Below are 20,538 nucleotides of genomic sequence, written 5' to 3'. Positions count from 1 at the left end.
GGGGGTCCCAGCACAGGACAGTGGAGCCGAAACATTCCCTAGTTGATGGTGCGGCCTCTACGGCACGGCGGTGCAATGCCTGCTCTCGTTGGGGCGGTGATGCCAGCCCGTGCCCCCAGCCGGGCCCTGTGAGTGCAGAACACAGGGCCATGATAGCGACCGTGCGGCTGGGTTACTGTATGCGTGTATATAGCATCACGGCTATTTCCGAGTATGCTACTTCTGTGCACAATACAGTACCAGGCCCTCCGACTCTGGCAGCAGCCCCACACGTCTCATGTTTGTTGCCTCCTGATGGCATGAAGAAGCCACATACACACGACTGAACCATACCATCCAGGTCTACGCCGCACGCCCTGTGACGTTCAAACCGTGACGAAAATCGCCCAATGAAGCGCACCGAAAGGGACCCGCGTGGCCCGGGCCTCCCAGGGCCAGCAGGAGCTCGGCAGCCCGAGCGATGCCAATGCCAGCAGAGGAAGCAGAGGACCGCGTTGCTGTTTCAAGGCCGGGCTCATACACCGAGGGCACTGCCAATTCCGGGGCCGTGCATCGGCCTCTGCGCACCCGGAGTGCTGAGCGCAGATTCGGATCTTCCTCCTTCCTGTGGGTGGGGCTGAAGTCCGCGCTCCGGGGCCCAGGACTGGAGAAAGCATGAGAGGGGGCGGGGCGATCGCCAGCCCCGCCCCCGCCCTCGCTGTGTACCCGGATAAAGTCCGCGGCGTGTGCCGCTGAGACCTGTTGGCTGAGCCCGCAGCACCAGCGCAATGCCCCTGACCCTGGGTTACTGGGACATACGCGGCGTGAGCGAGGGGTCCGCCCGGCGGGGCACGGGGCACGGGGGCACGGGGCCGGAGTAGGACGCTGAGCAGCTGGGCCGATTCTAGGCCGTGGTTCTAGTAGGACGTGGGAAGCCTACGTGTGTGTGTGTGTGTGTGTGTGTGTGTGTGTGCCCGTGTGTGTAGCGGGACGCTGGGGAGTGTGTGTGTGTTCGCGCGCGCGCGTAGCGGGGCACTAGGAAATAAACGGGGGTTCACTTTGAGGAGATGAGGTCAGCAGTCAGGCTTCCTCTCTGACCTCTGCCCTCGGGGTATTTCCACAGCTGGCCCACGCCATCCGCCTGCTCCTGGAATACACGGACACCAGCTATGAGGAAAAGAGATACACGATGGGGGACGGTAATGCTCCGCCTACTCTGACCTCCACCCTGCCCCTGCTGACTGACACAGAGCAACCTATGTGTGACCACCTGTTGCTGGCCTCTGCAGCCCCCACCTGCTGGAGCTGAGCCTGCCCAAGGCAGGGCGCAGGGTGGGGGAGCTGGACACCCCTGTGGCTGTGATTGGGTTGAGGTCTTACTTGGACGTCCCCACACCTTTTAGAAGCCTGTTGCATGCAGAGTCCAGGGCCCATACCTTCACTCTTTCCCCCAGACCTGGATATGACACCCAGTGGTTCAGATCCCAGATGCCTGTCTTGGGGGAGGGTCCTGGAGGAGAGGGCTGCACACTGGGGAGGTTTTGCTCTCACTTTGTTTAATCCACAGCTCCCGACTATGACAGAAGCCAGTGGCTGAGTGAGAAATTCAAGCTGGGCCTGGACTTTCCCAATGTAGGTGCAGGGGACGGATTTGGGGATGGGATGGGGGAGGTGCAAGGTGTCTGAGCCTCCGTCTCCTTCCCCAGCTTGGAGGTTTGAGGTCAGGGCCTTGTGCTCACCACTGTCACCCTGGTTCTCTACAGTGCTTTTCCGTGATGTTCTGTATCATAGCTCACTCACTCACTGCACAGAGTGTGTGCTTAGAGCCTGCCATGGGCCAGGCACAGAGGGTGCCAGGTGTCCCGTCTGCCCCTGCTCGGGGAAGGGGATGCTGGGAGCCCGGGAGCCCAGCTGACTGCCCTGGTCACCACGCAGCTGCCCTACCTAATTGATGGGACTCACAAGCTCACGCAGAGCAACGCCATCATGCGCTACCTGGCCCGCAAGCATGGCCTGTGTGAGTGGGGCTGGCTGTAGGGCGGGGGCGGGGGGCGTCCCCTGGGTGTGGCTGGGCCGGGACACTTAGGTCTCTGTGGTGTGGGCTGCAGGTGGGGAGACGGAAGAGGAGAGGATTCGCGTGGACATTCTGGAGAACCAGGCTATGGACGTTTCCAATCAGCTGGCTGAAGTCTGCTACAGCCCAGACTTCGTGAGTCATCTGCTATGCTCCAGGGGCTCAGCTGGGCAGCGTTGGATGCGGGGTCAGAGCTCTGGAATTCCCATGTACGGGGATCCTGTTTCTCCTTTGCACTTTTTGGAGCTACTTATCCTCCCAGTGGTTTCTGTGTTGCTGCCAGTGACCTCACCCCAAGTGAAAACTCCCGAGTCATTCCCAACCAGCGTAGGGCAGAGTCCAGCCTCCCCAGCCGGGACACTCAGTCCCTAGGGAGTAAAGTCGTGTATCCAGAGCGCTCCTCACCCTGACATGTGACATCCACCAGGGGCCGTCTCTCTCCCAGCTGCTTTCTGCCACCTGTGGGCTCCTGTCCATGAGAAAAAGGTGTGCAAGGTGGGAAACTCCACGGACGCCCTCACTTTGAACTTTGCCCAACTGCTTCCCCACCAGCGTGATTCAGGACACCTTGGGAGCTCAGGTTCAACCACAGGGCCTTTGTTCCTCCTCCTACTCACCCTCGAACTCTCCACAACTTCCAGACAGTCAAATGTCCATAACATGCTACCCTGCTGTCTAGAACTTTTTTCTTTCTTTTAAATATTTTATTTATCTATTTGAGAGGAAGTGTCAGAGAGAGAGACACACACAGAGAGAAAGGTCTTTCATCCACTGGTTCTCTCCCCAATTGGCTGCGATGGCCGGAGCTGTGCTGATCCAAAGCCAGGAGCCAGGAGCTTCTTCCGGGTCTCCCACGCAGATGCAAGGGTCTAAGGACTTGGGCCATCTTTCTACTGCTTTCCCAGGCCATAGCAGAGAGCGGGATCGGAAGTGGAGCAGCTGGGATGTGAACCGACGCTCATATGGAATGGCAGCACTACACGTGGCGGCTTTACCCACTATGCCACTGTTCCAGCCCCTGTCTAGAACTTTTTATTTTAAAGATTTATTTATTTTACTTGAAAGTCAGAGTTACACAGAGAGAGAAGGAGAGGCAGAGAGAGAGAAAGAGGTTTTCCATCCGATGGTTCACTCCCCAGTTGGCCACAATGGCCGGAGCTACACCAATCCGAAGCCAGGAGCCAGGAGCTTCTTCCTGGTCTCCCATGTGGGTGCGGGGCCCAAGGGCTTGGGTCATCTTCTACTGCTTTCCCAGGCCATAGCAGAGAGCTGGCTAGGAAGTGGAGCAGCCGGGATGCGAACTGGTGCCCATATGGGATGCTGGCACTGCTGGCGGCGGCTTTACCCACTACACCACAGTGCCGGCCCCTGGAACTTTTGACTTCATTCCTTGAACTATTTTCTTTGTTTCTTTCTCTCCTTTTGCCCGATGTCAGGGTCCAGAGCCTGGTAGGTCCTCCTGTCACTCATAGGTTTGTCCCACAGGAGGTTGTTTGGACATCAGTGGTGACAGAGTGAGCGTCAGTGTTTGGAGTCCTCTTTGCCTGCCTCTTAGTGATGGGGTCCGGTACCCATTAGAATTCTGGTAAATGCCACTGAATGAAATCAAAGTGCCAGTGCCAGTCTCAGCGGGGCCACGCCTCCTGCTGGGCAGCTCTGCCGGCGCTGACAGCTGATTTCTGTCTCAGGAGAAGCTGAAGCCCGAATACCTGAAGGGGCTCCCGGAGACCATGAAGCACTTCTCGCAGTTCCTGGGGAGTCGGCCCTGGTTCGCAGGGGACAAGGTAAAGCGCAGGGAAGGAGGAGGGGTCGTTCCAGCCGGGATACAGCATTGCACACCCTCACCCTCGGCCTCCTGCAGCTCACCTTCGTGGATTTCCTGGCCTACGACATTCTCGACCTGCACCGCGTCTTTGAGCCCCGGAGTCTGGACGCGTTCCCAAACCTGAAGGACTTCGTGGCTCGCTTTGAGGTGACGCCCGGCCCTCCTTCCTCTTGGAGGCTCTTTTTCCTGCCCCTTTCCCCGATGCTGGAGCTCCAGTGCACGGTGGCCGGTGTTTTCAAGCACTGGCTTTACGCCAGGAGCCACGCTCGGCATCTTTATTGTGATCATTTTAGTCGTTTCCGCGTTGCTATAAAGTTCATAGAATGATCACTCCCATTTGACAGTTGAGGAAATGAACTGTAGAGGCCCAGTAAGTTCCAGAGCCTCTGGCTTCTATGGACAGCAGTCAATCATTCTGGTTTTGTGCTAAAAGGACAAACCTGGGTCTTGCCTCTCAGGACACTATGGGAGAGGCAGGGCATTCGGCAGCGTGTTTATAACTGGCATCAGGAGGGCTGAGACAAGGTAGGGTTGAAGTTCAGGGTCAGAGTCACAGATAATCCTCGCTTGTGAACTCAGAGCACTTTGCACTTTCAGAGTACAGCCAGGCAAGCGCCAAGATCCAGCGCTGATGTTGGTGCTGGAATTGAGTGCACGGGTGGGTGCCCCATGAAGTGTCTCGCGGTGGGCACTCTTTTCCTCCTCTGAGGTCGCACGTGCTCTGTGTCTGTGACATGGGACTTAGGACATTTCTTTTCATTCCTATGCACTGACCTTCTCCTTGGGGAGAGCCATGGTGTCAGGCACAGGGGGCCATGCAAAGATCGACTCCGTGCTGGAACTGAGCGTAGTTGGAGAGCTGCAGGCCCGGCAGAGTGGGCGGGGTGTGTGGCACCCCCTGGATGCTGGGGAGCACAGCCTGACCGCAGCTCCCAGCCACTCTTCCATCAGCCGGGCTCAGCTTGTGTGATTGCAGCAAAGCCTCATTTATCACAGACTTGGGAATTTGAGGCAGCAGTCCAACAGGTTTTCAGCCTCTGGTCTATTTCCTGTCCCACTCCCCATGAAGAGATGCCCCTTTCAGCTACTCCGGTCCAGGCTTGTGGCCATGGGGATTGAGGAGGTGCTGGTGGCTGTGGGAGCGAGCGGGGGGAATGGAGGACTGGGGTGCAGCCCTTGGCCTGCGCCCGGCCTTTTGGTTGCAGGCGGACCTGGATCTCTTTAAAACCTGTAACAGTTATCTGGGCTGGTCACCTGCCTGCCCTGGTAAGAGGGGGCACGGTGCATGCATTTCCTTTGGCCTGGTCTGCTATGGCTGGCTGGAAATGAGCTAGTTTGGGGCACAGAGAGATTGGGCTCAGGTTCTGTGTGAAAAAATGTGGACTTCTTCCTTTCATGGAAATGATTAAGGGCTGGTCTGGACCATTCTCTGCTGGGTCATCTCCCTGTATCCACCTTCACCCAGGATTTGCTGAGTCACTGGGGGAGATCGGGGCTAGCTTCTGACATGCATTGTCATGTTTTAAACCCCGTGTCCTCTTAGGTGTATTAATTCAGATACACTAGGAGCTTTTCCATGAGAACAAGAGAATGTTTGAGCAGACAGCGCCAGGGCTTCCCGTGGGGAAGGAGGAGGGGAGTGCAGCAGAGAGCACAGAATGGGGAGGAACTCGGCCAGGCCTGGGGGCCTGCTCGCCCTCTGTGTGCTTCAGCAGGTGCGGAGTTCTGACTTCCTCTTTCCCACTCTGCCAGGGCCTGAAGAAGATCTCTGCTTACATGAAGTCCGGCCGCTTCCTGCCAAGACCGCTGTACACAAAGGTGGCCACGTGGGGCAACAAGTAGGGCGGGAGACGCGAGCGAGGAGCCGAGGAGCCGGAGCTCAGCCTGCTGCCCGGGCCCTGGGGAGCCCGTCTCCCTGCGCCTGGCACTGCCTTCTCCGTTTCATTCCCTTCCCATCCCCAGGGCCTCACCGGCCCACCTCCCTCCCGCCTGGCTCCAGTCGCTTCTAGGTGCTTGAAAGCCTCAGCTCCCGTGCTGAGCGTGGCTGTGTCCAGCACTAAGATCAGCCGGCATCCTGCCCACCAATGGCTGTGTCTGCTTGCAGGGGCCCAGCTGGACCTCTGGCCTGTGGAGCTCGGCCCTGGGTTCCTCTAGCCCTGCCCTGAAGGACCAGCATTGCCTACAGTGCAGGCCCCTCCCCCAGGTGGTGGCTGCCTCCCCCCCCTCCCCCCCCCCAGTAAAGCCTGGAGCACGTTTCCTCTGTGTCTCATCTTCTTGCCTCTGGCTCCCCACACTTGCTAGCTCTCACTGCTGCTTCCTAGTGCTGGCTGACCCCTGACCTGGCAGTGGCTGGGCTCATAGGGAATGAATAGGGTCCTGGGGGGTCTCAGACTTCGTGCTCCCATGTGTGACCCCTCTTAAAGCAGGCAGCCCCCCAAAACTCTGTAGAAGACAGAGGTGGCCCTTTCTGGGCCTGGGCTTCTCGTCTTGCCCCCCCCCCCGCCCCGCCCCATGGTGCACTCCCCGTGGCTGTGCAGAGCCGTGCAGCTCCGTGAGTGGGAGCAGCAGGGTGGAGTCCCCAGCAGGGGGAGCCAGGAGCCTTTGGACTTCACACTGTGTGGCTCTGTCCCCTCTGCTAGGTGTCCAGGGCCCTGTCTCTGCTCATTTTCTCAGTGGCCTTGGAGGCCTCCCCAGGCTGGCTGCACAGCTGTCACCAGGACACTCGTTCCTGGGTTCCCTCCTTGCTTCCCTGGGCACCTGTGGGATGCATTTTCTGAGTCCTTGCTTTACTGATAACATCTTTATCTTTATTACTTTGGGTGGGTATAGAACTATAGCATGGTGACCTTTAGTCCTCTGGTGGATTCATTGTTTTCTGATAGCAAGCATTTTTTATTTAATTTTTTATTTATTTGAGAGGTAATGTGACAGACAGAGAGAGGGGAGAGACAGACAGAGAGAGAGGTCTTCCATCCGCTGGTTCACTCCCCAGATGGTGACAACGGCCAGAGCTGGACCGATCCGAAACCAGGAGCCAGCAGCTTCTTTCAGGTCTCCCATGCAGGTGCAGGGGCCCAAGGACTTGGGCCATCCTCCACTGCTTTCCCAGGCCACAGCAGAGATCTGGATCGGAAGTGGAGCAGCCAGGACTTGAACTGGCGTCCATATGGGATTCCAGCACTGCAGGTGGAGGCTTAGCCCACTATGCCATAGCGCCGGCTGCAAGCATTTCTGAGAAGGCTAATGTTCGTCTGAGTTGAATCCTTTTGTAGGTGCTCTGCATGTGGTGCTTTTCTGTGATTCTGTCATCAGAAGCATACGCAGGGGCCCACGCTGTGGTGTGGCGGGCAGGGCCGCTGCCTGCAGCGCCAGCATCCCATGCAGGCACTGGCTTGAGTTCTGGCTCTTCCACTTCCGATCTGGCTCTCTGCTGTGGCCTTGAAGGCAGTGGAGGATGGCTGGAGTCCTTGGGCCCTTGCACCCATGTGGGAGACCCTGGGGAGGCTCCTGGCTCCTGGCTTCAGATCAGCGCAGCTCCAGCCATTGTGGTCGTATGGAGAGTGAACCAGCAGATGGAGGACCTCTCTCTCTCTCTCTCCCTCCCTCTCTCTCTCTCTCTCTGTCTCTCCGTCTGCCTTTCTCTAACTCTGCCTTTCAAACAAATAAAAAAAAAAAGTGTTGTTTTGGACAGAGTTAGACAGTGAGAGAGAGACAGAGAGAAAAGTCTTCCTTTTTCTGTTGGTTCACCCCCAAAATGGCCGCTACGGCTAGCGCGCTGCGCCGATCTGAAGCCAGAAGCCAGGTGCTTCCTCCTGGTCTCCCAAGGAGACCAATAAAAAAAAATATTTTGGCTGGCGCCGTGGCTCACTAGGCTAATCCTCCGCCTGAGGTGCTGGCACCCCAGGTTCTAGTCCCAGTCGGGGTGCTGGATTCTGTCCTGGTCGCTCCTCTTCCAGTCCAGCTCTCTGCTGTGGCCCGGGAGGGCAGTGGAGGATGGCCCAAGTGCTTGGGCCCTGCACCCACATAGGAGACCAGGAGAAGCACTTGGCTCCTGCCTTCGGATCAGTGCGGTGCGCCGGCTGCGGCGGCCATTGAACCAGCGGAAGGAAGACCTTTCTCTCTCTCTCTCTCTCTCTCTCTCTCTCACTGTCCACTCTGCCTGTAAAAAAAAAAGAAAAAGAAAAAAAAGAAAAAAAATTTTAAAAAAGAAGCAAATGCGGGATCATGCAGTCTGATGTCCCTGTGGATGGTCTAAGCACAGGCTTCCTCCACCCGATGCGTGAATCCATCCCTTCGTCTTCATCACTCCCTCTCGATGTGTGTGGCTCTCCATATTCTGGGTTCCATTCCATGAATCGAGTCAGCTGCACTTGAAAATCAACAAAAAATATGTCTATGCCGAGTATGCACAGACCTTTTTTGGGATCACTATTTCTTAGATGCTGCAGTACAATAAAAATTTGTATGATACTTACATTGTCCTAGGGATCGTAAGTAATGGAGAGATGATTTAAAGTGTGTGGGAGCATGTGCGTAGCTTATGTAAATACTGCACCATTTTCTACAAGAGACTGGAGCATCTGCAGGTTTGGGAACCACGGGGATCCTGAAAGCAGTCCCTGGAGTTCCATGAGACAGTTCTAACTGTAAATCAAAAACTGTAGAGCGAGTTGTTTCAGAGAAAATTTCTAGTAGTTCAGTTCCCTAATCATGCTAATAGAAAGAGTTGTTGATTTTGTGGTCAGCTATCCATGCATGGCTCCAATGGGAGAAAACATACATCAACACAGAACTCTTACCCCAAAACTATGTACCCAAAAACATTTGTTAAAAAAGGGGTTAAGACTTACACAGTCATGTCCCAGAAGTGCATATCCAAATGGCCAGTAAGCAAATGACAAGATCATTCCATAGCAGAGGAGTTACGAGCACTGTAAGATCACCTGTACGCCCAGGGAACAGCAAGCACCCAAAGCAGTGACACTGAGTTTCGGAAGTAACTGGAACTCACACATTGCTTGGAGGACGGCCACTTTGGGATCTTGGCGATGTCAGCTAGAGCAAAACACACATGTCCTTATGACCCAGGAGACCCACTCAACAGCAGTGTGTGGTTCTGGGGCCAACAATGTGGTGCAGCAGGTTAAGCTGCCACTTCTGATGCCAGTATCCCACACTGGAGCGCTGGTTGGAGCCTCCGTGCTGTGCTTTTTTGGAGGGGGAGGGAAGGAGGAGTGAAACTGACAGGCAAAATGAGAGAGAGAGAGAGAGATGTCTTTCACCTGCTGGTTCATTTCCCAAATGGCTGCAGTGGTGGGGGCTGGGCCAGGCTGAAGCCAGGAGCCCAGAACTCCATCCAGGTCTCCCACGTGGGTGCAGTGGCTCAAGCACTTCGATCATCTTTTGCTGCTTTCCCAGGCCATTAGCAGGGAGCGGGACTGGAAGTGGAACAGCCAGGACATGAACCAGAGTTCATATGGGATGCCAGTGTCATAGGCAGGGGCTTAGCCCGCCATGCCACAATGCTGGCCCTGCATCGATTTCAAAACTGTTCACACAAACTGATCACAATAATTACTGAAATTGTTTGCAAAATATAACAAAAAAAACCCATGAGGTGTATCCGCTGAGGGGAGGGGCCCGCTTCTTCCATTTGGGGTGTACTAGCTGAGGCTCATCCAAACACAGCTCCGAGGAGGATGTAATCCCCATTTCAGGCTGTCCGGAGGGAGGGTCATCTGTGTGCCTTGTGTAGGCCCGAGGGTTTCTGGGAGGTGTGGAAAGGTGCGTGGAGAGCAGGAAAGCGGCCGCTGCTCTGGTGGCCTCCGCCCGGCTGGGCTGTCCGTGTCCAGGGTACTCACCGGCTGCTTATGATGCATTCAGCTTTTGGCCACCCCCTGGAGGGGGCAGTGTTGAGAGCAGTCAAGCCGTGGTTAAGTTGGCAATGACTTGAAGGATCTCTCTGTACACGCTTCTCAGTCATGGTGAATACCTTTAAAAAACAAAACACAAAACAAAACAAAAAAAACCAAACAAACAACAACAACAACAAAAAAACAAGCACAGCTCATCCTGCTGAGCCCTACCCCGGCATCTCCTGGAGAATGACCCATGGCACTGAGCTCCATGAGCCCTGCTGGAGGCTGCCGTGTGTGAGTCACACCACTCCCTTCCCTGAGCGCTGGAAGACTACATTGCCCTGGAAGTCCCATTCCCTGCCCGGGCTTCGTCTCTTTCCTGACCTGCAGGCATGAGATCCCCCCTACAAGGTACACCTCCTGCTGCCTGGTCTCCGGGGGCGTGGCCGCTCTGCTTGCCTTCCTACTGGCCAGCATTCTGAGGACAGTGTTTGTCCAACACGAGCTTGACTCGTTCACGGGTCAGGCACCAGGGTTCCTTAACCTGGACACTGCTGACATTCTGGACTGCGTTATTCTTTGTGTGTGTTGAGGGAGGTGGGGGCTGGGCTGTGCACTGCAGGCTTTTTAGCAGCATACTCAACCTACTACATTCTGGGACCACTTCCCAGTTGTAGCCATTAAAAATGTATGACAACATTAAGTTGTGCCCCATATTTTCTTTCTTTTTTAAGAGATTTATTTATTTATTTGAGAGGCAGAGTTACAGAGAGAGAGAGAAAGAGAGAGAGAGAGAGAGAGAGAGAGAGAGGTTTTCCATCTGCTGGTTCAACTCCCCAAATAGCTGCAATGGCCAGAGCTGGGCCAGTCCAAAGCCAGGAGCCAGGAACTTCTTCCAGGTCTTCCCACGTGGATGCAAGGGCCCTTGGATGCACTTGGGCCATCTTCTACTGCTTTCCCAGGCCATAGCAGAGAGCTGGATCAGAAGAGGAGCAGCTGGAACACAAACTGGCACCCATATGGGATGCCTGCACCACAGGTGGAGGCTTAACCTACCGCACCACAGCACTGGCCCCTGTGCCCCATTTTCAAAACCTGTCCTCTGTACTTCCTAACTCTGGCCTCTAACCAAACTACTGTTCTTGAAGGGCTAACTCTACAGTGCCTAGTATATGGGAGGATCTCAACAATTGTGTGTATTGTTTCATCAGGGAAGGATCCCAAGGTGTAAATATTAATGTAGCAATGTCTGTTCTCAGTCTTTCAAAAATTATTTTTCTAATTAATGTTAGCCTTAAAAATTATTAGCTCAGTGGGAATTAGAAATGTTATGTTTCCAAGTTCAAGATGTACAAAACTCAGAAAGAAGATGAGGCATTGTGGTACAGTGTGTGCACAGGGCTGCTTGTGATGCCTGCACTCGTATCAGAGTCCTGGATCCAGTCCCAGCAGCTCTGCTTCCGGATCCCGCTTCTTGCTAAGACACCCTGGGAGGCGGTAGGTGGTGGCTCATTTGGGTAGGCCCCTGTCACCCACATGGGAGACCAGGATGGAGTTATAGGCTTCTGGCTTTGGTCTGGCCCAGTCCTGGCTTTTGGGGCATGAACCAGCCAGTGGATAGGAAGATCTCTCTCTCTCTCTCTCTCTCTCTCTCTCTCTCTTTGCCTTTTAAGTAGATAAAAAAATAATTTTCAAAATCCAAAAAAAAAAAAAAAAAAAAACAAAGCACAAAACCTCAGAAAGACAGATCTTCAGTGGATGAGAACTGTAACTTCTATTTTTTTGAAAGTCAGAGTTAGAGAGAGAGAGAGGGGGTTCCATCTGCTGGTTCACTCTCTAGATGGCCACATGGCTGGGTTAGGCTGAAGCCAGGAGCCAGGAGCTTCTTCTAGGTCTCTCATGTGGGTGGCAGGGACCCAAGTACTTGAGCCATCCTCTGCCACCCTTCCCAGACCACCAGTAGGGATGTGGATCAGAAGTGGAGCGGTCGGGACTCGAATTGATGCCGCCATGGGATGCTGGCATTGCAGGTGGCAGCTCTACCCACTGCACCACAATTCTGACCCCAAGAACCACAACTCTTCACAGGGCCAGGTACTTTCATGTGTGCATGGCCCTCTGGTCTCACTGTAGGCACACCTACAGGGATCTCTTTGGATCCTGATACTGCTTCTTGAGGCTGGACACTGATGGGGGACTGCGTTGGGAGGACTGACCCAGTCTGAATGGATTGGGGGGGGGCATCTGCAACAGGGACCTTGTGGGGAGCAGCCCGGACTGGACTGAGTTACTGGAATTAAGACTTATTCTATGCATCTTCTCTCCCACAATATGGCGCTGGGAGAGAAGTAAACAGCTTCCGCACAGCTGCCTCCAGTTCAACCAATAAACTGTAGGACTTGCTCCTGATTGGAGAGCAGCGTACTCGGCATGTGGGCAGCCGAGTTAGGATTGGCGGAGGAGGACTATAAAGGAGGAGAGAGACGGCATGCACCAGGAACATCTAAGGGGAACATCTGAGGGAACACCTGTGCAGCCCCCAAGAGAGCCGGCCGGTGGTGTGCCGCTCCCCTGCGGAAGTGGGGAATGTGGCCAGGGGGAACTGCCCTTCCACGGAGGTGGAAGGGATAGTAGCCAACCCGGGAAGAACCAGCAGCAAACCCGGGGAGGGCCGAGCAGACAGAAAGAACAGCGCAGGGTCCTGTGTCGTTCCTCCACGAAGAGGGGGAGCGACATAATGGTGCCGTGACTCGGATATGAAGCCTAGGCAGGGCTTAGTGTCGTTCCTCCACGAAGAGGGGGAGCGACAGACCTCACTCTGCCAGCCCCAGCAACGCCGTCTCCCAGCTGCCCAGCTTCCCTGAGACATAGACCCCTGGTTTCTGTGACATAACAGCAGTGAGATGAAATCTGGGTTCACACCCCACAGCCCTAGCACAATGTGAGTTGATTTCCAAAGCTTCCGTCTCTGCAGGGCAGCACCCCAGCCCTTCGACTTGGAAACCTATTTCTCTTGTTCAACTCATCTCTTTTCAGATGTGCATTCTCTCTTGTCAATTAAAAGCAAAGCAAAGTCCGCCACAGGCCAATTTATTGCACGTTCCTTGGTTGTGAATCGGTCTTCTGCCTTCAGAGAAGAAAGCTGGCCAGTAAGATTTGTTCTTGCGGAGTTTGCTCCAGGGGTCCCAGGTGACAAGCGACTTCAAAGGCTACCTTCTCATACTCAAGACTGTCCGTGGGGCAGAGACCAGGGCCAGGGCCAGAATGCCTCCGAGAGGACCGCTGTGGGTCCCACCAGGCCCAGCTGCCTGTGGTCTTGTGGGGAGCCATCCAGGCTGCTCTCTGGACGCCAGGCTCTGTCCATGCCTTGCGCTAGGACAGCCAGCCCCAGCTTCCACTGAGTGACTGTCCCCTGTCCTCACATTCTCTTTGTGACCCCTGCATTCAGGGTCACTGCCCAGGCCAACATGAGCCACACCTATCAGACTGACCAGGGGGTTCTGCAGAGGAACCTCACACATCCCCACACCTCGCCGCCTCCTGGGTCGGCTTCCTGGATTCAGATCCACGGACTGGGTCAAAACATTTACTGTGAATGAACGCAAGTCCTCAGTCACATGACCTAAGGACTGCATGCCCCAAATTCCGCAAAGAACAACACGATTCGGCGCTTTCCCCCTCCCTCTGCCCCGTGTCCGGCGTCCTCTCCCTTCCGCCCCGGAGCAGCCTGAGGAGCCTTGGCGGCGCCCGCGGCGGGTGCGCACGTACACGCCCCGGCAGCTCGAGCTTCCCAGAACCCAGGGGTGCGGACGAGCGATGCCAGCAGAGGCGGGAAAGGGGCACTGCGACGCTGTGTGGAGCCTGGCTCTCACTGCCAACTCCCTGGGACCCAAGGAGAGGGAGCCGGGGAGGGAGCCTCTGGGCCGGGCTGGGGAAGCGGCGAGCTCCGGCTCTGCGTTCGGCCTCTGGGCACCCAGCCCTCGCTCGGGGATCCCTGGGGGCGGGGCCGACTGGATCTTCCTCTTCCCTGAGGGTGGCGCTGAGCTCCCGCGCTGCAGGTCTGCGGGAATCAGTGCGGGGGCGGGGCACTGTGCAAAAAGTCCTAGGCCGGTCCTGCGGGGCCCGCAGCACCAGCACGTTGCCTGGGATATTGGGTTCCTGGGGCTTTCGTGGGATAAGCGAGGGGTCCGTCCGGCGGGTTGGGGGCGGGTTGGGGGTGGGCGGCATGGTGGCGCTGAGCAGCTGAGAAGGTTCCAGGCCATGGTTCCTGTAGGACCTGTGGAAGCCTCTGTGGGAAGCCCTCAGGAGCTCCGGTGGTGGGGGTGGGGGTGGAGGTGCGGGTGGAGAGTGTACAGGGGAGAGGGCGGGTGGGATGTTAGCGGTAGGACTGGGGTTCACTTGGAGTAGCCGAGGTCAGCAGTCAGGGTCCCTCCCTCTCTGACCTCTGCCAGCTGGCCCACGCCATCCCCTTGCTCCTGGAACACACAGATGCAAACTAATAGGAAAGGAGATATTTCATGGGAACAGTGAGGCACCTGCCTGCTCTGACCTCTGCCCAGCGCACTGGCCGGAGCTGTGCTGATCAGAACCAGGAGAAAGGAACTTCTTTCAGGACTCCCACATGGGTGCGGGGGTCCAAGGACTTGGGCCATCTTCTACTGCTTTCCCAGGCCATAGCAGAGAGCTGGGTTGGAAGTGGAGCAGCCGGGACACGAACCAGCGCCCATATGGGTTTCCGGCACTGCAGGAGGCGGTTTTACCCGCTATGCCACAGTGCTGGCCCCAACATCGAACATCTGTTGTGACAACTTTATTCTCTACAACATCCTATAAGGTCAAAGGAACAAGAACTCTCATTTGGCAGAACCAGTCTCAGCTGTGCTGGGCTTGCTGTGAACCACTGGCGTCTATGGACAGCAATCAATCATTCTCCCAATTGTGTGGCAAAGGGTAAGACTCAGGCCCTTGTCCAGCCTGAGGACCCCGTGGAAGAGGCAGGACATTCAGCAGTGTGTATGTAGCTGGCAGCAGGAGGGCTGAAAAGCAGGAGGAATGAGGTTCAGTGTCAGAGACCCAGACAGTCCTTGTACTTGATCTACAGAGCTTTGGCAACAATCAGATCCCTGCGTGGAAGCCCTGAGGTCCCAGGGCTGTGCTGGTGCTGGATTTCAGTGTGAATACAGGTGCCCTAGTAGAGGATCCTTCCTTGATTTGCTTGGCGATGCAGACTTCCTTTCCCTCCCCCTCTCCATCTCCTCCTGGACCCCAGCCTCCCACGTGATCTGTGAGGTGGGGCAAGTCCTCTATCTCACTGACCTCTGTGGGAGGCACAGCAGTGTGCAAAGATGAGTCCCTGCTGAAACTGATCGTAGTTACAGAACTGCAGGCACCACAGGCTGGGCGGGGCTTGTGATACCCACTGGCTGCTGGGGAGCACCGCCTCGACCTCAGCAGCCAACTACTCATCTGTCTCCCGGGATCATCTTGTCCAATCGCCACAGCCTGGTTTATCACAGCCTTAGGGTTTGATGCGTTATTCCAACAGGGCTTTCAGACTGGGCTCTTTTCCCGGCCCACTCCCCATTGAGAGCTGCGGCTCCTCAGCTGTTTCTCATCAGTGTTGGCTCAGGTCCAGGCTTGTGATCTTGGGGTTAAGGAAGATCTGTGGTTTTGGAGGAAGGATGGAGGAAAGCTCAGGGCTGCAAACTGTGGCCTCCCTAAACTTGGCCCTTTGGATAAAAGCACTCCTGGATCCCTTTGGATGCTTAAACAATTATCCGGGCACGCTGCATCCCGTAGAGGGCACCCACAGTGCACTATGTCCTGTGTCTTACAGCAGGGCTGAGATAAGGCTCAGGCTCCAGGTGGAGAAACTGGCACTCCCTGCTTTCCAGGAATATCGGAGTTCATCTTGGCCTTTGTTGGTCCTTCAACCTTCATTTAAATGCAGGTTTGCCGAGTTGCTGGATGAGATCTGGGTTATATTTCAAGCTGCCCAGTCTTATTCTCAGCCCCTTAGTCATGTGAGAGGTCTCTGCTCCATGTGCAAACCCAGGCAAGCCAGGAGTCTCCCTCAGAAAACTAATTATTTTGGAAGGCCTGATATTTGGCACAGCAGTGTAGACACTGCTTGGGTTGCTTACATCCCATACCTCGTCTACTTCTGATCCTGTTAATGTGCACCCTGGGAGGTAGCAGTTGATGGCTCAAGTGCTTGAGTCCCTGGCACTCACGTGGGGGACCCAGGTTAAATCCAGGGCTTCTAGTTTTGGCCTGGTCCAGCCCGGGCTATTGTGGGCTTTTGGGGAGTGAACCAGCAGATGGAAGATCTCTTCTGTGTGAATCTCTCCCTCTGTTTCTCTGCCTTTCAACTACAGTTAAAAAGATTTTTTAAATAAGGGTTTTCTTTGAGGGGGCAGTGGTGGTGAGGAGAGTGACAGGCCTCCCTGGGGGCAGGGGAGGCGGGCACACAGCAGAGAGAGCACAGCGTTGGCGGGAAGGAACCAGGCTGAGTCCAGCCCCAAGCTGCTTACTGGTCCCACGAGCACGAGGAAGGTGCTTACCCTGTGTGCAGCTCAGTCTCTCTTCTCATATGTGGGAATCAGAGAGCTGATTCTGAGGCTAGTACCAAACCCACAGCATCATTTCTTTCTTTTTTTAAAAAAATATTTATTTTATTTATTTGAAAGACAGAGTTACAGAGAGAGGTAGAGACAGAGAGAGAGGTCTTCCATTCCATTGGTTTGCTCCCCAAATGACTGCAATGGCCAGAGCTGAGCTGATCTGAAGCCAGGAGCCAGAAGCTTCCTCTGGGTCTACCCACATGGTTGCAGGGTCTTTGGGCCATCCTCTCTGCTTTCCCAGGCCAAGGCAGAGAGCTGGATTGGAAGTGGAGAAGCTAGGACTTGAACCGGCGCCCATATGGGATGTCGGCGCTGTAGGCTGGGGCTTTAACCTGCTGCAACACAGTATCGGCCCCCACAGTGTCGTTTCTAAAGGGTATCAAGCCCCAAGCTCGGGGTAGACATTAAATAAAGGACATTGGAGGAGTTAACTCACCAGCCGTGGAGCCCACGGGCAGGCAGCTGCCAGGGTCCTGCTGTGCTGGGCCTGCACTGGGGCTGCTGGAAGCCCAGAGGGGCCGCAGACCCTGAGCTCTGCCCTGTCCCTACTCTCAGGGCCTGGAGGAGAAATCAGCCCACATGAAGTCCAGCCGCTTCTTGTGGAGACCTGTGTTCACCTTTGTGGCCATTGTGGGACAACAAGTAGTGCCCAGAGAGGCCAGGAGATGGCAGTGAGGAGCCCGTGCTCAGCGTGCACCCCAGGCAGGACCTTCTCCTTCCTGTCTCCTGCTTTTCATCCCTTCCTACCCCCAACACTTTATTGTTCCTCTCTCCTCCCACCTGGCCCCTGTCACATCAGGGCCAGTTAGAGAACATACATGAAAGATGGAAGATCTCTCTCTCTGTCACTCTACCTTTAAAACAAATGAAATATGGGGCCAGCACTGTAGTGTAGTGGGTAAAGTCACTGCCAGCAGTGCCAGCATCCCATATGGGCACCAGTTCGCATCCCGGCTGCTCCACTTCCTAGCCAGCTCTCTGCTATGGCCTGGGAAAGCAGTAGAAGATGGCCCAAGTCTTTGAGCCCCTGAACCCGTGTGGGTAGACCCAGAGGGAGCTTCTGGCTCCTGGCTTCAGATCAGCACAGCTCTGGCTGTTGCAGCCAATTGGGGAGTGAACCAGCAGAGGGAAGACCTCTCTCTCTCTCTCTCTCTCTCTGCCTCTCCTCTGTCTGTGTAATTCTGACTTTCAAAATAAAAAAAAAGTGAAATAAATCTTTTTAGAACATACATACTATCTTGCCATTGACACCATATGGAAGGAAGCAGATAATAACAGCACACACAAAATAATACATCATACATAAAGCATGTTACTTTTAATAAGTGTAACTTGCATGCAGGAATGTGCACAGATCTTGGGTGCACACCTCTGTGGGTGCTGATGTTTCTGTACTACTGTAATCACCACCCAGATCAGGTAGAGACTATTTCCAGCACTTGGACAAGGTCCCTTCCATGAACACCATCCACACCCACAAAGGTCACCATTCATTCACCCCTATCACCACACAGTCATTTTCCTTCTCCTTGATTTTCATGTCTGGATCCTTTTACTCAACATTGTGTCCATGAAGCTCATCCGTGTTGTCCATGTATCATCAGAACATTGATTTTCTTTCAAAAGATTTTATTTATTTATTTGAGAAGTAGAGTTACAGACAGTGAGAGGGAGAGACAGAAAGGTCTTCTTTCCGTTGGTTCACTCCCCAGATAGCTGCAATGGCCAGAGCTGCTAATCCGAAGCTGGGAGCCAGGAGCTTCTTCCCAGTCTCCCAGGAGGGTGCAGGGCCATCTTCTACTGCTTTCCCAGGCCTCAGCAGAGAGCTAGATTGGAAGAGGAGCAGCCAGGATGTGACCCAGCGCCCACATGGGGTGCCGGTGCCGCAGGCGTAGAATTAACTTACTGCACCATGGTGCTGGCCCCAGTATGTTGATTTTGACTGTAGCATTCAACTTCCTGTGTATAAACAATGGGGCTACGTAATCAACCACGGTGTATTTGTCCACTCATCTACAGATGTGTCTGGAGTATCATCAGTTATCAACTATTTAAAATAAAGCTGCTTCCCTCATTATTGTATGTGACTCTTCAAAGATATAAGTACTCATTTTTGTTGGGTGAGATTTCTGGGTTGTAAGTAGATGTATACTTAGCTCTAGGTGATATTGCCAGGATTCAAAAGTGGGTGTCCCACAGCAGCATATGAGAGTTCCAGTTCCTCCAGTTCACCAACAAGGCTCAGTCCTTTGGGTGACTGTCATTCTAGTGGGTCTGTGGTAGGACCGGATGGTGTCTCTAACTTCTCTGCCAATATGTTTATTGGCCATTTGGATATTCACTATTGGGAATACTTATTCAAGTCTCCACCCATTTTTTAAAAGATTTATTTATTTATTTGAAAGTCAGAGTTACACAGAGAGAGTAGGAGAGGCAGAGAGAGAGAGAGAGAGAGAGAGAGAGAGAGAGTCTTCCATTTGATGGTTCACTCTTAGCTGAATACCTGACTGACAAAACCACACCTCTTTCTGGCATAATAGTGTAGGAAATGCTGAGTGACTAGCAGCCTGCTGTGAGGCAGCTTTGTCTGAAGTGTGATGTAAAATTCTCTCAAGATGCCATGCAGATGAAGGAATAGGGAGTGATGAGTCAGGTGTGTGAAGTCTGTGCTCACAATGTTCACGGATGGACACGAAGCAGGAAAAGTTCAGCCTTTGATCCATACACAGATTTCAACTTAGAGATCACAGAATAAGAACAAAACAAAACAAACCAAATAAAAACAAAAGTCAAAAAGCAGGCCATCTGTGAAGGGATTCAAGTCAGTCTAGTGTCTGCCTTCTGATCAGAAATGGACACTAGCAGAAAAGAGTGAATAAATCTACCAGAAGTCTGAAGGTCTTGATTCCACAATGCTGTTCCCAGCCAGAGTATCAATGGAGTGGACGCTTCATCCACAAGGCAGCAACTCAAGAAATGCATCCCATAGGTGCCCAGGGACGCGAGGAGGGAACCCAGGAACGAGTGTCCCGGTGACAGCTGTGCAGCCAGCCTGGGGAGGCCTCCAAGGCCACTGAGAAAATGAGTAGACAGGGCCTTGGATACCTAGCAGAGGGGACAGAGCCACACAGTGCGGAGGCCAAAGGCTTCCAGCTCCCTCTGCTGGGGACCCCACTCCGTTGGTCCCGCTCACGGAACTGCACGGCTTTGCACAGCCATGGGGAGCACGCCATGGTGCAGGGGGCATGAGTGAGAGGCCCAGGCCCAGAAAGGGCCCCCTCTGTCCTCTAGAGAGCCTCGGGGGGGCTGCCTGCTCTAAGAGGGGACACTGATGGGAACACAAAGTCCGAGACCCCCCAGGACCCCACCCATTCCCTATGAGCCCAGCCACTGCCAGGGTCAGGGGTCAATCCCTTGGAACAGCACTAACAGTTGGCCAATCCACAGAGCCAGAGGGAATAAGACAAGACACGGAGGAAACCTGCTTCAGCTCCACTGAGGACAGTCAGGGCTGGGGCAGCCACCAGACCAGGGAGCGGGGCCTGCACCCAGGCAACTCGGGTCCTCAGGGCAGTGCTGCAGGAGCCCAGCGCAGAGCTCCACAGGCCAGGGGTGCAGCTGGGCTCCCCAAAGAAGCCCTAGCCACCAACGGCCAGGCTGGTGGGGTTGGCCTTAGTGCAAGAGGTGAAGAAGTTTACGGCAGAGGCTGTAAAGGGCCTTGTGTGAGAGGTGTCAGGTGGGAGGAGAGAGGGCCAATAAGACCTGGGGGACGGCCGGCGCCGCGGCTCACTAGGCTAATCCTCCGCCTAGCGGCGCCGGCACACCGGGTTCTAGTCCCGGTCGGGGCGCCAGATTCTGTCCCGGTTGCCCCTCTTCCAGGCCAGCTCTCTGCTGTGGCCAGGGAGTGCAGTGGAGGATGGCTCAGGTGCTTGGGCCCTGCACCCCATGGGAGACCAGGAGAAGCACCTGGCTCCTGGCTCCTGCCATCATCGGATCAGCGCGGTGCGCCGGCCGCAGCGCGCCGGCCGCGGTGGCCATTGGAGGGGGAACCAATGGCAAAGGAAGACCTTGACCTTTCTCTCTGTCTCTCTCTCTCTCACTGTCCACTCTGCCTGTCAAAAAAAAAAAAAAAAAAAAGATCTGGGGGACAAGAAGGGAATAAAAGGAAGGAGAAGGCAG

The 20,538-nt window shown here is 54.7% G+C and overlaps 1 protein-coding gene across 1 annotated transcript; it reads left to right on the top strand.

The window, feature by feature from the left end:
- The first annotated feature begins 650 nt into the window (after positions 1 to 650).
- On the top strand, positions 651 to 6,134 carry GSTM4 (glutathione S-transferase mu 4). Its single transcript, XM_002715799.5, has 8 exons — positions 651 to 803; positions 1,103 to 1,178; positions 1,547 to 1,611; positions 1,915 to 1,996; positions 2,088 to 2,188; positions 3,742 to 3,837; positions 3,915 to 4,025; positions 5,631 to 6,134. The coding sequence occupies exons 1-8, from the start codon at positions 768 to 770 to the stop codon at positions 5,718 to 5,720; spliced, it is 657 nt and encodes a 218-aa protein (XP_002715845.2). The 5' UTR covers positions 651 to 767; the 3' UTR covers positions 5,721 to 6,134.
- Positions 6,135 to 20,538: the final 14,404 nt, after the last annotated feature.

Source organism: Oryctolagus cuniculus, chromosome 7, assembly GCF_964237555.1.
Source record: "Oryctolagus cuniculus chromosome 7, mOryCun1.1, whole genome shotgun sequence".
In the NCBI taxonomy this organism is placed as follows: domain Eukaryota; kingdom Metazoa; phylum Chordata; class Mammalia; order Lagomorpha; family Leporidae; genus Oryctolagus; species Oryctolagus cuniculus.
The sequence above is the reverse complement of the archived record's forward strand: the minus strand, read 5'-3'. Positions and strand labels throughout refer to the sequence as shown.